The sequence below is a fragment of the Vombatus ursinus genome, unplaced genomic scaffold (genome assembly GCF_900497805.2).
Source record: "Vombatus ursinus unplaced genomic scaffold, bare-nosed wombat genome assembly UNPS02014798.1, whole genome shotgun sequence".
Taxonomy (NCBI): domain Eukaryota; kingdom Metazoa; phylum Chordata; class Mammalia; order Diprotodontia; family Vombatidae; genus Vombatus; species Vombatus ursinus.
The window spans coordinates 45,540,555-45,558,824 of record NW_020954576.1 but is presented as its reverse complement, the minus strand read 5'-3'; the positions used below and the strand labels follow the sequence as shown (position 1 = coordinate 45,558,824).

The 18,270-nt window shown below is 43.8% G+C and overlaps 1 protein-coding gene across 1 annotated transcript in view; it reads right to left on the bottom strand.

Moving 5' to 3' along the window:
• PLXNA2 (plexin A2) overlaps positions 1-18,270 on the bottom strand; it is a 316,420-nt gene that overhangs the window by 38,815 nt on the left and 259,335 nt on the right. Inside the window, exons 13-14 of the mRNA XM_027871180.1 lie at positions 12,876-13,027; positions 2,328-2,445 (exon numbers count right to left, since the gene is read on the bottom strand). Coding sequence (XP_027726981.1) covers positions 2,328-2,445; positions 12,876-13,027 — 270 coding nt within the window. The remainder of the gene's footprint in view (positions 1-2,327; positions 2,446-12,875; positions 13,028-18,270) is intronic.

The following is an 18,270-nucleotide window of genomic DNA, read 5'->3' as shown; positions in this document are numbered from 1 at the left end:
TAAGTGATACTATTGTTCCCATTTTACAGATGAGAAAGAAGACTGAGACTGAGAGAGGTTATGTGACTTGCTCAGGGTCACACAGCTAGCAAGTGTTGGAGGCAGGATTTAAACTTAGGTCTCCGTCATTCCAAGTGCAGTATCCCATCTGAGGTTTGGGTTATAGTCCTCATACTATCGCTAACTGGCTGTGTGACCTTGGACAAGTCACCCCTCCTCTCTAGGCCTTAATATCTCCGCCTGTAAATAAGGCATCAGACTTGGACAAGTTACTACCTCTTTGGTTCTGTAAAATGTAGAAATTAGGTTAGCTAAATCAGACTTGTCAAACACAAGGCCTCACACTTACCAATGTGGCCTGCACTAGATTAAAATGCAACTGGGAAATATTTAACAAGATAAATAAAAATATACTAGAACATAGATAATGTTACTATGTGGTTTTGTAAGTCAATATGAGGCCCACCTATATCTTTATGTATAATTTAGTAGCTGTTTCTGTTTGAATTTGACACCATTGGACTGAATGATCTCTAAGGTCCCTTCCAATCCTAATATACTATGAGTTTCAGGTTCCTTCTGGGTCTAAGAGTTGCTATCTTCTGTGTTTGCTTCTCATAAGATTGCTTCATTGGAGCTGGGCAAGGGAAGATAAAAAATATTCATTAGTAGAGAGAGGAGTTTCAGCACCAAGAAAGATGAGTAGTAGGAGAAAAAGGTGGGGGCTTTTGGTAGTAGCAAAGAACAGGAAACAAAGAGGGTGCCCACCAGTTGGAGAATGACTGAAACTAGTATACTAATTCAATGGAACATCATTGTACAGACCACTATGAAGAACTCAGGGAAACTTGGGAAGATGAAAGCAGAACCAAGGGAATAATCTATATAATGACCACAATGATGTGAAGGAAAATGACATAAGAAGATATCAGATCACTTCAGTGACCAGTCATGACTTCCGTAAACTATTGGTGATACATGTCCCCCTCTTCTTGGCAGGGGGGTTGTAGACCATAGGTGCTAGATGAGGCCTATGTTGCTACACAAGGCCAATGCAGTGATTTGTTTTCCTTCACTGTATTTCTTTGTCATAAGGGGCAGTTTTAGTAAGGGATGGGAGGGGTCACTGGGAAGTGCCAGCAATGTAAAACCAAAAAGAGTATCAGTAAAACCATTTATTTAAAAAAAAACCATAAAAAGAAAATGGTGGGGGGAATGAGGTCAGGAGGAAATTAAGAAACTCAAAAGACTCTGGTGAAATGTATCAGCATGATGAAAAATTTGTGGTCTACTTTTTTTTCCTTTTGTATAAGTAGGTATAAGTATGTATGTATAAGTATGAGGAAGGTTGAAGGTACGCGTTATTTACAGATAAGAAAGAAATATGCAACATCTGTTCCTTGGAAAAGTTTCAAATTTAGAGTCCCAAAGATCAGAGTCGCTTAGAATTTCAGAGTTGGCAGAGATCTCCGTGGTCATCTAATTCACCCCATACATGAAAGGTATCTCCACTATAACACACCTAATCAGTGATATTCAACCCTTGCTTAAAGACCTCCAAAGAGGAGGGATTCAGTGGTTTTTCAAAACTGTTGCAAAAACTGAGTTTGAATGACCCCATTTACTTTTTAATGAACAGCTTGCTGTAGGGGTGCAGACGAGTGTCAAACCATGAATGGTTCAGGGCCCTAGAAGCAAGTTATTGATCAAGTACTAACATGGCTCTGGCCTTAGGGATAGCCTTCAGGAGGCCATCCCTGTTGCTTGGCTTTGTGCCTGCAAAAGGTGTTTCCAAGTGTATCTCTGAATAGGTGAGAACACAAAGGCACTTTACCACACACACTCCCACACAGACACACTCCCTTCAGGCTTTCATTAACTCTTCCAAATTCCTACATACACCATCCTTGGCAGAAAGAAGCAGCCAGATAAATATAATACTATTTAATTAGATCCCCTAGGCGATGTGTCCTCATTAGGATGAAATTAGATGAGGATGTCATGTTGGCAGGTCCAACATGACCCGTCAGCCTTATCATGCCCCTCTCCTCTCCTAATGCTGTTCTGAATCACCTTCTAGGAAAAACTCAATTCTGTGCTGCTTAGAAATTTGGCCAGGTACCCTAAGGGCTTCTGAAGTTGTCACATCACAGTTAAATGTGGGTCATACGCCCCATCCCATTCTGGGAAAAGCAACGATCCAGAGACTATTTTGCCCAAAAGATTTTCTGCAGGAGGCTCTGTTGTGAAAAGAACCTGGGAATTTGGGGCCTGGGAGAGCTCTGAAACAGAATTTTTCCTTGCTTCGTCCAGAATTCCATACTCACCACAAAGGTATACTGTTGGTGGGACTTGGTCATGAATTCTGGTTTACACTCGCCAATGCACAGGCGTACAGGACCGGAACTGCTTCCTGGGAGTGCACGACCCATTTCACAGACGATCCTGAAGACACATAGAAAACTCCTAGTTAGAGAGACCTAGGGGAAGTATTCCTACCTTATTCCCTCCAACCCTGGAGAATGAATTAACATTGTCTTGAAAATAAGGATCCAACATATACCAGCCTGTCCAAGTGGCTTACTAGCCTGCAGCCATCCAAGGAGATCCAGGGAGAAAAATTTGGTCAGCATTTTTTTTTTCTCCTTGCTTATAACACATCTTTGCTTTCCTCAGACAAGTAGTTGAGGAGTTATTTGCCAAGCTGACTCAATCCTGGTTTCTTTCTGGCAGTGAGTTTCAAAAGAAGAATAGATATAACTGACAATTTGCTGAGATGGTAAGATCCAGAGTAGGGAGCTCCTAGCAAAATGGGATAAGCAGAGTCCCAAGACCCGAGGGAAGGAATGAGTTCATTAAGAGATCAGTTGACATTGGACTCCCACTTAATCAGGGGGAGAGAGACCTGGCACTTGATGCAGCCCTGGGTTTGGAAGGCACGCCTGATCTGATACTAATAGAGAGAGCTGGAGGGAAGAGAGGTGAGAGGCACTCACAGTGAGAGTTCTCTCTCATCCAGGCCAGATCAATACCCCAGTGACTACTTCCAAGGCGCCTGAGATAGTTACAACGAGGGCATTTAGACACTGATGCTGTCACCACAGGCACAGTCTGGAAAAGGCGGGTGACTGGGGGAGGGCAGGAGAAGGAGGGGAGGTCTTCTTCTGCATGTAGGGGGGGATGGAAGGCTCAACCGTTTCCAGCTGGAAGGGGCACCCTGGAACAGAGGGAAGCTCGACCCCCCTCCTGCCACCACGGCCCAGACTGGGAGCAGGGGGCGAGGAGAGAAGATGGACCACCAACCCAGAGCCACCCAGTGTATAGTGGGGAGGGGGGAAAGCAAACCCTCTTCAACACTAATCCATGGTGTTATCACTGCTCTGTGGGGAAGATCCCTGTTTAACCGAGCGATTCTTATCTCAACAGCTTCTCTAGGAATGAAGGTAACTAAACACAGATTCCATTTGGATGTAATAAAGCCTACATTAAACAAACACACCGCATGCTCACACAGCCCTGGCATGTCACTGATCTCCATCTCTCTCAGAACAGTTAATCATAAATAAGGGCATTGCCTGCTGGTGGATATTAACATAACATGCAATAATGGTCTTATTATGCTCTGCATATTAGAAGCAATAAGGTAGCAGGGCACACCAGAGGAGACGCTCCCCCTTTCTATACATATACATAAATTAATTAGGGATCTGAAGTCAATATCATGGTGATGGTGATGATCAATTAGCATTTTACATGTAACTATCTCCTTAAATCTCATTAGCCGAGCACTTGAAAGGCTTAATTGAAAGTACTATCAGTTGTTATTTTCAGGCTTGGCGTAACAACTCTCTTTTCCTCCTTCCTTGAAACTCGCAGCCTGCTCCCACCCAGGGTATCACAGGATTCAGCAGAGATCATAGGCCTAGAGCTGTACGTGACCTTAGAAGACACTTGGCTTCACACCCACTTCTTTTATAGATGAGGAAATGGAGCCCCAGGAAGGTGACTTCTAGGGACTTTGCCAATATCACACAGGTAGTGGTGATCAGAGGCAGAATTTGAACTCAGGTCATCTGACTCAAGAGCCAATACTTTTCCCACTGTACCACAGTGCCCTGGAAATTCTCTCAGAATATTAACTAATAATTACTAATATGCCCTTACACTATAAAAGTAGACTCCCAACCTATCCAGGGGATGTACAGCTAGGTCTCGATTAGTGCAAATAATGAACCCCATTGAGTGGTTAAATTATTTGAATTATAGTATATTTTCACTGGGCTAGAAGCAATTACCATATTTTTCATGTAATTATACTTTGACTAGTATAAACTTGAATAATGCAACCTTTCACTAGATTTATTATTTGTACCAAATAGGACCTAATTATAGTGGAAAGAAGACCATGTTAGGAGTAAGAAGTTCTGATTTCTGGCTATTTGTGTGACCTCATACAAGTTACATTTTCTCTCAGCCTCTCTTAGCTTTCTCCTCTGTTAAATGGGAATGATAATATTGTACTAGAAGGAAGATGCTCATAAAGGGATAAACTATAAAGGGATAGCTAAATTTGAATTATCATTATTATAGATCCTTCCAACAATTCCTTGAGAAAGACAGGGTGTGTATTACTATCTTATTTACAAATGAGGAAATAGCATTGGGGTGCATGGGAGATGGATTAGGTGCAACCAGGAGGGAGGGAAGGATGGGGAGAATCAAAAAGGACCAAACCAAACCCTCCTTCTGCTTCCTAAAAACTTCTTCATTCCACTTCCTAAATGCTTGGAAACTTTTATCTTTCTCTACTCCCTTTATCCCTGGGATTATATTCTCTATTTCTTGGAGATACATAAAGATGCATATATATGCACATGTTCTTTATAAATTTATTTTGTATATGATTATATATGTATATGTTGTATCCCTCAATAGAATGTAAGCTTTTTGAGAATAGGGATTATTTTTACCTGTATTCCCAGCACCTACCAGAGTGCCTGACACAGAGAGGGTGCAATATGGATGATAGAAAGAAAGAGAAAGAAAGGAAGGAAGGAAGGAAGGAAGAAAGAGAGATAAAAAAGAAAGGAAGGAAGGAGGGAAGGAAGAAAAAAAAGGAAGGAAGGAAGGAAAAAAGAAAGAAAATGGCTTTATGGGACCTGAGGATAAAAACAAGCTGGAAATGTATCCCCTAGGTAGCCTGAATGTTATACTGGTATCCATGAAATATTAAAAGAACAAGAGAAAGACCTCTAGCGCATTGGGTGGATTATGACAGATATGCAGAAAACCATGGGTAAGAATCCCATAGGATTAAAAGGATGGGCTGTGTCCCACACCACTGGCAGAGGGAATGCTTATACTGATGACACCACGGATCTGTTGAAGGTCGGTCTATCTGTCTGTCTGTCTATCTATCTCTGTATCAGAAAGGTAGCTTGGTGGCACATTGGATAGAGAACTAGTCCTGGGTTCAGGAAGACCTGTATCCAAATCTAGCTTCAGGTACTCACTAGCTATGTGACTCTGGGCAAGTCACTTAACCACTGTCTGCCTCAGTTTCCTCAATTGTAAAATGAAGATAATAACAGGATCAACATTGTAGGGTTGTCTTGAAGATCAAATGAGATAATATTCGTAAAGCACTCAGCACAATGCCTGACACATTGTAGGAACTATATAAATGGCTATTACCTTTCCTCCTTATGTCATTATACACACACACACACACACACACACACACACTATATTTGTCCTATATGCATACTTTATATGTATAGTATAAAACAATATATATATGCATCCATGTGCACACATATTTATAGTGTAGACACACAGGTATATGGATATCACAACACACGTGTGTACACACGTATATTTACACAATAGCACGTATACATGTAGAGAATGTGTGTATCTGTAACACATGTATGCATGCACATAGCTATATGCACATGCCCATATGTGTATATCATAACACACATGGGTGTATATACATTTGCAATCAGTACATGATGTGGCTGTAAGTCCCAAATAGAGTATACTGCTGAATATGGAGAAAGACACTCTTTCAACTGAACCCAATGAGAATGAAGGACAACAAAATCTCTTCCATCTGCTTGCCTCCTTCCCACTGACATGACCTTTACTCTAGGTCAGGTTTGAATCATCTCTGGTCTGGATGACTACGGTCTCTTTACTGGTCTCTGTTTCCAGCCTTTCCCCTCTCCAATCTGTCCTTACACTGTTGCCAAAAATCAGACTCCTAAGGCACAACGCTGAGCATGTCACCCCCTACTGAAAAACCTTCCGCGACTCTCCTGTTCCTAGGATCAAATGCAAACTGACATTCGAGGCCTCCTTCTGTAATCTGGCTCTGGTTTAGCTTTCCAGACTCATTTCATTTTCTGCCCTTCAGTCCCTCTATGTTTCAGCCAAACTGGATATCTTATTTCTCAATTTGATCCTGTCCACTGAGACCATCCCTCAGGCCTGGTCCATCCTCTTCTGTCTTCTCTTCCTGTTAAAATCTTCTTCTTGTAAGGCCTAGCTCTCATCTATTTCTTCCACGAAATCTTTCCTGATCTTCCCAGCTGAAAGTTCACTTTTCTTCCTCGTGTTTTTCATAGCAAACACTCTGAACATTTTGGCACTTATCACATTCTGTCTTGTATCATCTTTATTTCTGTACGTGTCTAATTCCCATACTGGACTATAAAGTCCTTGGAAAATAAGAACAATTTTGTTGTTTCATCTTTGTACTCTCAATACCTGGAGCAGTGCATTGTACACAGTAGGCATCTTATAAATGTTTAATTGAATTGAACTAAATTGAATGTAGAAGAGATGAGACTAGCCAGTAGTAACCTGCCAGAAGAGATAGTTTGCAAAAGGTTTGTTCAAGAGACTAGGGCTTAGCCAGGGGTGGGGAACCTGCAGCCTCAAAGCCAAACGTGGCCCTCTAGGTCCTCAAGTGCGGCCCTTTGATTGAATCCAAATTTCACAGAACAAATTTCCTTAATAAAAAGATTTGTTCCATCTAACTTGGACTCAGTCAAAAGGCCGAACCGAGGACCTAGAAGGCCACATGTGGCTGAGGCTGCAGGTTCCCTATCCCTGGCCTAGGCTATTTCCCAAATCTAATCAGAGACAGCTGGGTGGCCCAATGGGGGAGCTCAGGACTTGGAGTCTCAAGAGGTCCTGAGTTCCAACACTGTCTTAGATACTTACTAGCTGTAACTTAACCCTGTTTGCCTCAATTCCTCATCTGTAAGATGGGGATAACAGTAACACCTACCTTAAAGGACTAGCATGAGGATCTAATGAGTTAATATATGTAAAGTGCTTTGTAAACCTTGAGGTGCTATATAAATGTTTTCTTTTATTATTAGTCAAGGGATCAGTGTCCAACTTAAAAAAAACTATCAAAGAGGGTTTAGTTTAAAATATAACTAAATAAAACAAACTGTTTTGGGGCAGGGAGGGATCAAGGATATGGGGAGGAGAATAGTAAGTGATAGCTTCTAGTCCTTTATGATAATCAGAAAAAACACAATTCACATTTATGTGGCATTTTGTAACTTGTGAGATGCTTTATTCACAATAAGCCTGTAAAGTAGTATTAAGCCCATTTTAAAGATGACAATACTGAGGCTGGGAGAGGTGAAGAAACTTGCCCACAGTCACACAGCTAGCAAGCAGAGAAGCCAGGATTTGAACATGCCCCTAGACCAGTGCATGGCCCCACTACATGACACTACACAGCCCAATCAGATAGAGAGACTAAAATAACTTTATTATCTCTTTTTTGATTTACTTTCCTGGGACTCTATGTCCACGAAGACAGGACGTCCTTGAGTGAGTTTGCTGTAACCAAAGATATCTTCTAAAGAACTAGAGAAGAGGTTGGTATGGTTAAAAAAGGTGGGGGAGGTATCAGAGGAAGTTTGAGTTGGGGACAAGACAAAGCAAGATTTCATAATCCAAATATGTCTTATGGGCAAATCGTTTAGAAAAATCATCTGCAGACCAAAGGGAGAGTGGCCAGAAAGTTGTACACCTGATTCCTAGGGCTGATGATAAATCAGAAGTACTGGGCACAGAAAGCAAACAGAAAAAGGACTTGGGCATAGGAACAATGTTGAGGTAGCTGGTATATACAGTGGAAAAAGAAAAACTTGTTCATTTGTTTCAGTCTGTTTTCTTGGCAAAGATACTGGAGTGGTTTGCCATTTCCTTATCCAGCCTATTTTACAGATGAGGAAACCGAGGCCAACAGGATGAAGTAACTTACCTAGGGTCACACAGCTAGTAAGTGTCTGAGGTCAGATTTGAACTTAGGAAGATGAGTCTTCCTGACTCCAGGCCCAATGCACTATCCATTGTACCACTTAGCTGCCCAATAACTATAAGCAGAAGATCTAGATTTAAATCTAGGCTCTTATACATATTAGCAATGAGATCTTGGGTGAGTCACTTTTTTGGGCCTGTTTTCTTATTTCTAAAATGAAAGCCATGGACTTACATGATCCTAAAGGTCTCCTCTAACTTTAAAACTCTGTAGACTTCTTTGGTGTCAAGCTGTACTGGGGGTGGGTGGGATGGAGGCAGCAGGCCCTTGGACAGATTCCTAAGGGTTCTGATAACCAATAGCCATCCCCCTGTTAATGGAGACCCAAGAAGACCGGACTAACACATACTTAGTGGTGGTGGTTGGGAATTGGGAAACGTTGCTCAAGGAACGGGGTCAGAAACAAGGTGAAATTTTGCAGGTTGGATATATTTTACAGTCAAATCTCGAGGAAGGAAATCTGGACAGGGAAGGGCCTTGAGATCATGACATATAAGGATCAGTTGAAGGAAATGGGGATATTTAGCCCAGAGAAGAGAAGCCTTAGGGGAGACATAATAGCTGTCTTCAAGTATTTGAAAGGCTGTCATGTGGAAGAGTGATTAGCTTTTTTTCTTCCTTCTGCTTGGCCTCAGATGGCAGTCCTAGGAGCAACCTCTAGGAGCAGAGAGGCAGATATTGGCTCAGTGCAAAGGAAAACTTAAGTGAGAGCCTTCCCAAGGTGGGGTAGGCGGCCCAGGATGGGGTGGCTTCCCCCTCTCTGCCAGTCTTTAATGAAAGCTTCAGTGGCTACTTACAGGATCTGCTATAAAGAATATCCTTATTGACCTTTGGGATTAGGTGGCCTCAAAGACCCCCTCTAACCCTATAATTCGGTGACTCTAAGACCCCAACCCACAAGCACCATTTCTTTGCTGTGCAGTATTTCTTTCTGCTATTGTCCCCTGACTCTGTCCTTAATAGTTCCCTACAAAGCCAAAGCTCAGCACGGTTAAGAGATTTTGTCTCCCTCTGTGTGCCTCCTCTTGCTTTCAGCATCCCAAGTCCCCAGTTCTCACTGTCCCCTAAAATTTCCCAAGTCCCAGCAATAGTTATTACAGTGCTTTTCTTTTTGTTAATCTGTAAAATTGAGGAGTGGCAGGACTGGTTAGATCAGAGAGACAACATGGCTTAGTGAGAGAGAGCTGGCTTCTAAATCAAGAAGAACTGCTCTGATACATGCTCTGTGTGACCTTGGGCGAGTCATGTAACCATCTAGTGCTCTAAGCAATTTTCTAAAACCATAAACTGCAGAGGCATTAACCTGCATTGGTAATGGGAATTTCCTCATCCGGGAGTTCCCTATAAAAATGAAATCATAGGTCCAGTCCCTCTCTCTCCTACACTAGATGGAAAGAGAATTGCATCAAGTCATTAGCTCTGGGTTTGAATCTTGGTTCTGCTGCTTACCAGGGGAGTGAGCGTGGATCAGTCACTCACCTTCTCCAAGACTGTTTCTTCATCTATAAAATGGGGAGGTTGTACTAGACAGGCTCTAAGATCCCTTTCAACTCCAGCTTCTATGAATAAATCACCTCCAAAACTGTCTCAGCTCTATTATTTTATGTTATCTTTTTTTCCAGGCAACTGTTACATTTTAACAGGGTTATTCAGGAGACAATGCATCAAAGAATTGATTTCTGATGGTGGGAATTCCAGGCCCATCCAGTAGAGATTTTCTCACTGACTCACTGTGTAGGTGTCTGCCTAAGCTGGGCCTCCTTACTTTCCCCATGTGCAGGGCATGTGATTGTAGGTAGTACTTTCCTAGTACATAGGGGTGAAGGTCACTAGGGGGTGACCAGTAGGAGTGAGTAGGTGAGGCCAGAGAGGCCATGAGCCAAACCTGACATCCTGAGGCGGGTTTGACCTTCCCTCTTTCCTCCCCAGTAAGGGAGGTATCAAAGCTAAATGCTGGGAGGTCTACCTCCCCAAAGTTCCTGGTTACTAGGTGCCCCCCTCCAGATCTGTGGGGTACAGATTATAGGCCTAAGCGGGGCCCTTTAACCAACATTAACCTAATTGCTGAGTGATAGATGGCCCGGCATGAACATATGGTGAGTCATTACCCGGCCTGCCAATCCTCCCACTTCCTGGGCCCCGGTGCTGGGCCCTTCTAGCCAAATTCATCTCACGAAGACAAGTGTTACGATCACGCCTGCTGCTCGCTGCCCAGGATGAAGGTTTTAATGATGTTAACAAACTTTGAAACCTCAAGAGCTCTAATGAGCCTGGCGCCACTGGAAAGCGATGCTTGCATCCAGCCAGGCCCCAAGGCTCGCTCCATCCCTCGTGCCTGCCCCTTCAACAAGGAAGGAGACCGTGGTGGTTTTCAAGGGTAATTGCCAGCGAGGTGCTGCTGGGACAGACCCCTACTCTGACCCTGCATTTCCACACTGCTTTTATCTCCTCACGTTCGGCTCCTCTGCCAGCACTGAATAAAGTTCCTTTCTCTCTTGCTGGGAAGTCAGAGCTGCATTGGTGAGATCTATGTTAAGAAGATGGAATTTAGGAGTCAAGAGCTCTCAGCTAAAAGCAGCACATTCCCGTGCTCTCTTGTTGGGGGGACCTCGGAAGCTTCTCCCATACCTATTCCTCTCTTTTTTGGCAAATGGACTGGGGTGCCTGGAGGTAAATGCTTGAAACTCAGGGGAACTTTCAGATCAGCATGTCTCAGAATCCTGCCCACACCATAGGGTTATACATTTAGAGGTAGAAAGGACTCAGAGTCCATTTAGATCAATCCCTATTTTATAGAGGAGAAAACTTAGACCCGGAGGAGGTGGGGTGATTTGTCCAAGGCTACATAGGTAGTAAGCATCAGAGGTAGTACTTGAACCGTGGGCATCTGCCACCCACCAAAGTTAGCTCTCTTTCCCTCGAATCGCACTTCTTCTTAGCAAGGCATTACTCCTAGAAAGGGCCCTTCTCACTCTGAGGTTCCCTGCAGACTGGCTGTGGCTCCTGATCTGGTCACTCTCTCTCTAGTCATCCACACTGGAATAAAGCCAGCTCTAAAATGCTCCCCACCTATTTCTGTTTTCTCTTTCCTTTAAAATTTTCCCTCCCTATCTTTCTTCTTTGATTTGTTTCTCTCTCTCCCTACTCTGTCACATTCCTTAAGAAGAGTTTGCAGACAGGGCTAATTAGCCCACAGGTCCCTTGATGTCCTCACCCCAGGTTGACCACTTTTCTCCTCCCAGCAGTTCCCACAAATATCTTGGAAGGTTTTCTCTCCAAAATAAGCCTCTCCCACTCCTTTTTCCTCAAGAAGCAATGGCTATTGTGACCTTGAACATCAAGCTGGGCTCAGATCGCTCCTAACATCCTTAGAATTCCTGACCCCAGGAAGCCAGATTAGGAAATCTTGGAACCTGGTGGCCAGGGACTATGCCTCACCAATACAGGTCAACTGTAAGGTGGGGAGAAGAGGGACGGGGACAGGAGGAAGTGGACAAAGGAATGACCTGATGATGCCCCATTGCCTGGCGCCCTTCCACTAGCCTTTCCTCAAGACCACCATATTTTCTTTCTGGAGCTATGTTCTCAGTAGAATTGGGGTGACTTTATCAAAGGAATCATTCAGCGTGTCTTCACTGCCCACCCCAACCTCCCAAAAAAGCCCATGGTGGGAAGCTCCCCTCCTTTTCCTCCTACTGCCCGCCATCTTGGCCGCAACCAAATGAACACCCCAAATTGGAACATATGTCACTCCCGGAGCCCCGTCCGCCTGTCTGCCGCTACATGGCTATTTTCTAATTTCCAGCTGACATTTCCCTTAGTGAAATAAATGAATTTGCTCCAGCGGAGGCTCTGCTCGGATTAAGCTGCTGTCATAGCCCCATGCGCCAAACAAATTGTCGCCTGCAGCCCACCATGTGGGATGCATTCCAATGGGGGCTGGGAGGGAGGAAGCCGAGGGAGGGGGAGGGATGGGAAGGAGGTTGAGGAGCTGACGTTTGTGGGAAAAGTGTCTTGGCTGTGCTGTGGGGAGGGTTCTGAATGAGATGTCACAGCCCAGCCAAGGATCCTGGTGTTTGAAGAAGCTGGGAGCTGGGGGCGGGGTCAGGGAATAAACCTCCTTTAGCCCTTCCTGCACTGGGGCTGGCTCTCCAACTACCTCACTCAACACCACTTTAAAAGTGCAGTGAGGTTAGAAGGTGGGTGTAGAGGTGGGGAGTCCCAGTAGAGAGAGCCATTTCAAGGTGCAGGTTAGACTAGAACACCTTGGCGGTCCCTTCCAACTTTGGGAATTCATGTGGATGGACACAAAGGTGAGGACCACCGGAGGGGTGAGAGGAAGGTGTGTGAGTTGGAGAAGGCTGTCTAGTAAGACTGCATTTCTTTCCTTAGGCTGATGATAAGAGGGTGAGTCTGGTGTCAGGGAAGGCCCCTGGGGAGAGGAGAAAGCACACCCAATTGCTGTTCTTGAGAGGGGTCCTCTCTCTGACTAAGAGAAGCTAAGGTCAGGACGGTGTAAACTCACTGCTCAGCGATGATGTACTCCCCAGGAAGGGGGGTGCATGGCACCCCGGCCACCTGCACATGCTGGGCGATCTCTGAGAAGTCTAGACCCAGGTTCACACCGTGGATGGTGACTCGAGTCCCTCCTTCAGGGGGGCCGGACATGGTCAAAATCTGCGGAGGAATGAGCAATAGGGGTTAGTAAACCATGGTGACCAGCAGCAATGTCGTTGTTAAGAACCCTTGCCCTTCTGAGAAGTTGGAGGACTTTCGTGGATACTTGGCTCTGGCTCCCTTCATCTGTATGGTCCACTTTGGGGACTGCCAATGGTTTTGTCATTGGCTGTCCTGTGAGTAGGGAATCTAGACTCATTACACTATATATGAAACAAAACAGAATGAAGAAATCTTGGTCAGAGAAACATATCTTCCTCCAGAGAGGTGGGGGACTACAGGTTCAGAATGTTGTAGACATTGTCACATGTGTTTACTGCATCAACTAGTTCTGCTTTGCTTTGCTTTTTTTTTTTTTTTTTAGGACAGATACTCAGTAAATATTTATCGAATGAATAACAATCATCATAATAGTTTATATTTATAGCTCACTTTAAAATTCTGCTTTACTTTTCTTTGTTACAAGGAAGGGTTTAATAATAGGCATGGTTGTGTGCTATATCTGGAAATGATAGTGAGATAAAAACAAAAGACATCTACAAAAATTTTTTAAATGGAGGTAAATCTGTAAATGTCATTCATTTCAAAGAAACAGAAATGGCTTTCAGATGACCTCTCTGCACCTACTAGGATGGATCTAGATTCATGGACCTAAAATTAGAGGGGACCTTAGGGGTCATCTAGTCCAACCTCCTTATTTTACAGATGAGGAAACTGAGGCCCAAGAATAGTCAAGTGACTTGCTCAAGGTCATGCAGGTAACAAATGGCAGTCCTGAGATCTGAACTCATGTCCCATGATTCTAAATTCATCATTCTTTCCATTGCACTCTAATGCCTCCCATAATTGAGGTAATTAAGCATCTCATTTTTCCCTTTACAGCAGAGCTGGGCAACAGGTAAGACTGTACTGTCAGATTCTCCTGGGGGTGTGGGGTGCTCCCTGAAGCAGCCAATCCTCCAGTTAATGTGAATTTTAGGCCCAATGGATAATGTTCATATATTGGGTGTGAGTGATCTGAGGGGAAGTGGTATGGTGTGGTAGATTTGGAAACCAGAAAATCTTACTCTAAACTTCTGTGTTCTTGCCCCAGCAGAATTCTGTCTCCCTTGATTCTGTTTCATTGGTGAGGGTGTTCAAGGCTACTACATCTTCAATACTGAGTTAGATGTTGTGAGGGACATAAAATAAGTATTGGATAGAGGTATTTTTAGCTGGATTTAGAATCAGAAAACTTGGGTTCAAATCCTGTATCTGCTATTTACTACATATATGTCCTTGGGTAACCTCTTTGGGTCTCAGTTTTCTCATATGCAAAATGAATGGGTTGGACAAGATGGACCCTGAGCTCCCTTTCAGCTTAGAAAGATTATGACTCTATGACTGTGAATTTGATAGTTGTATGTCACTCATTTCTTGAGCTGCCATGTTCTAGACACAGTGGAAGAACTGGGCTGATGACCTCTCTCATACACATGGGGAATCTGCTATGCTACCTCCTTCATAAGGGATTCACTTATCACACCAGCCAGGAGTGATATCTCCCTCCTCTGTACTTATTGGATCATAGATTTCCTGCTGGATGGGACCTTAAAGGCAATTGAGTTCAACCCTGTCATTTTATCAATGATGAGAATGATGACTCAGACAGCTTTGGTGATTGGCCCAGGCTAACATAGCTAATAAGGTATGCTGCTGAGGCTGGGTTCGAACTAAGGTCTTCCCAACTCCTATAGCCCTTGGCCTATCACTCATTATCACATACTGCCTTATATTAGCATTATTCTGGGTGCACGTACTATAACCCTCTGATAGCTTGTTTCCTGAGAGTGGGAATCCCAACTTAGGAAGCTTTGCATTCCTCACAGTGCTGAGTTCAGTGGCCCATACATACATAGTAGATACTCAATAAATATCTTTATGAAGGAAAGAAGATTTTTCCAAGCAGACTTTCTTCTAGAATCAAAGAATCTTAAGAGCTGCAAGGGATCTTGGGGATTATCTGGCTCATCTCTCCTTTCTCCCCTTCCCCCATATGACAAAATGTAAGCTTCCTGAATTCAGAGACGGTTTTTGTCTTCCCTTTTTATACTCAGGGCTTTGTTGATGTTGTTGTTTAGTCGTTTTTCAGTCATATCCAACTCTTTGGGACCCATTTTGGGGTTTTCTTGGCAGAGATATTGGAGTGGTTTGCCATTTTTTTCTCCAGCTCATTTTACAGGTGAGGGACAGGTCACACAGTATATTTCTGAAGCCAGATGTAAACTCAGGAAGATGAGTCTTTTTGACTCCAGTCTTGGTGCTCTATCCACTGCACCATCTAGTTGCCCTGAGGGCTTAGCACTCTGCTTGACGCATAGTAAACACTTAATAAATATTTGTTGATTGATTTATTAGAGAAAGTGACTCATCCAAGGTCTCTGAGCCAGCAAAAAGCAAAGTGGAAACTAGAACTCAGTCTCCTGGATGGTTCGTCACTTTCTTTGAACATGTTTCAGCTGTAGATTGGCTAGAACCCCTCTTTCTCAGACCTATGAATTTGCAAGTGCCGCCATATTGTGGGCACCACTGGCAGGCTCTGAGCTGCATGGTGTAGTTAACAAGGGTGTACAAAAATCCTTGTTTCCTCCCTAGGATACAGACACAATCAGGCCCCTCTCCCAGAAGTCATTCCAGCTGCTGGGAGATTATGGACAGAGAAATGACGGTGGCAGAGCCTACAGGGCGGGTCCAGCTATTATTGTAAATGATAATAATAACTGACATTCATATAGCCTTTTAAGGTTTGCTAAATGCTTTACAATTTTTTTGCTAAGATGCTTTATCATTTTATCAATTTATCAATTTAGTTTGCTAAAATGCTTTGCCATTTTATCCTCACAACAACCCTGTGAGGTAGATGCTATTATTATTTCCATTTTATGAATGAGGGAAGAAACAGACAGAATTTAAGTGACTTGCCCATGGTCACACAGCTAGTGGGTGCCTGGGCCAGGATTTGAACTCTGGTCTTCCTGATCTCAAATCTAGTACTCATTTCCACTGTGTAACCTGGCTACCCAGCGCTCCTTCTCCCTTCTGTGTCTGGACAGATGTGTCACTAAGTGTTTTCCTAACTGTCAAGAAGACTTAGGCTTAACAAGCGGGCAGCAAAGGTCTGAGTTCAGGTCCAAACAAAGAGTTCAGGGCTCAGATGGCGTTGCTCGCCTCTGTCCCAGCTGGGTCACTTCCTGACAGCTATACCTAGGGGCTCTTTTCCACAGGTCAGTGGTTTGGACTCTTCCTCGGGAATAAACCATTTCACCCTATGAATGAAAAGAAAAATGTGCAGGTAATGAAGACACGGAGGAGAGCTTGCCAAGGTGGCTCTGGGCCTCCTCCACTTGGGGGGGAATGAGGGGGTTGCTAAGGAGGGGGAGAAGCTGCCAGCAATAAGCCACAGCCACTGGCCACCTGTCTACCTTTGAGGGTTCTAAAAATACCCAGTGACGATTGGGTTACCCCCTCTCCCGTCTCCTCTGTCCTCCTCCCCCAGCTCCAGGTGCCTCAGGCCCCATGGGCTCTGGGAGCTGGAGCCTTGTTACTGGGTCACTGGGAGGGGGGCTCCGGAGGGCTGCCCCTGCAGGAGAACATCATTAGTATCACAGTGGCCATTTGCCACTGGCTCTCTATTGAGGAGCTCAGGAAATAGCTTTCTCCAGTCTTTGGGTTCCCTTGGCCCCCAGCCCTCAGCCCCCTCCCCACCTACAGCTGTGGTGTTCTTCGCCCCACCCCCTCTCCCTTCAGCCTCTGTCGCATATTCTCTCCATTGGAAAAAACAAAACAAAACAAAACCAACCAGTCTTTGCCTTGCCGTGGTTAATTATAACCTTTCAGAGAAGCTGAAAAATGAAATATTTCTGGAAACCTAAAAATATTTTCCTCTTGCAGGTAAGGTAGGGAGCTGAGATTTTATTGTGGGGTCATTCTGGGGCACTGGTGGGTAATTGCAGGGGATGGAGGTATCCCTGGATGAAAAGTTTTCACAGCTAGTGCTTGGGTTTTGGGGGCAGTGGCTTGTTGGAATCCTGGCTTGTTACTGCTCACAGATACACATTTGTTATTTCAGGGTAACCCATGGACAATGTTTTATAGGGTAGCACATACACAATTCTCAAAATCACAGAATTTCAGAGTTGTAAGGCACCTTAGAGATCATTTTTTTCCCTTCTCCCTTTATTCTACAGATGAGGATACTGAGACCCAGAAAAACAAAGTGCCTTGATGAAGGTGACACAGGTAATAAGTAACATAGATAGGATTTGAACCCAGGCCTCCTGATGCCAAATCCAGTGCCTTTTCCACTATGGTAGACTGCATGGTTTGTTATTTTTTTTGTAGAATAGTTCATGCTCCTCATTTGCTATAGTGGTTTGTTATTGTAGGACAGCTTAGCAGCATAATCCTGTTTGTAGTGCTTAGAGGATGAGAACCTTAGTATATTCAGTGACTAGGTGACAAGTGATATAGCTCTGGCAAGGGGGCATCAGACCAGGAGAAAGTCGGATGCAGGGAATATACAAGTCTTGCTGAGTCACTTCTAACCCAGGTGTCAGCTCTAGGAGAAGGAGCCCGGCACAGCCATTTTCCCCAAGTGGTCACCAAACCCAGGTGGCCCCCCATTTCCATAGAATTTGGAGTGTATAAAAGATTCTAGGATGCTGTGGACCATGCCGTGGGTACCTGGAGCACATTTCTTAGCAGGAGACACAGATGGCAAACCGCTCAGGTATGGACTAAGACATTTTATAGGTGGACCTCACTTCAAATAAGCCAGAAATGTGAACATCTTGCTTGTTTAAAAATGGAAATTAGGAGATAATTCTTTGATTTTTGAGATGAGTCACCACAGGGTTCCTTTAAATAACCAAGTGTCCTAGAGAATTTAAAATATGATTTGATTTATGAAAGTCCTATTTCAACACAACTTAAAGGAACCTATCAATTAGAGGAAACAAAAATTCACTCATACCACAGGGCAAGGTCAGATAGATCCACCTAGGAGTGTACTAGTAAATATTTAATAACTGACTCTCCAGAAAAAAAGGTATGTACAACAAATTTTTAAATTTAATTTGAATGATTAATATTGTCTCCATCACTTGAAGTCTAGACAATTCACAAAACAATTAATTAAGCCCTGATTTGTAGCATCGTTCATACTGAAAATTTAACAACAGGCCCTCCTGAGGCAGTGGGAGCTG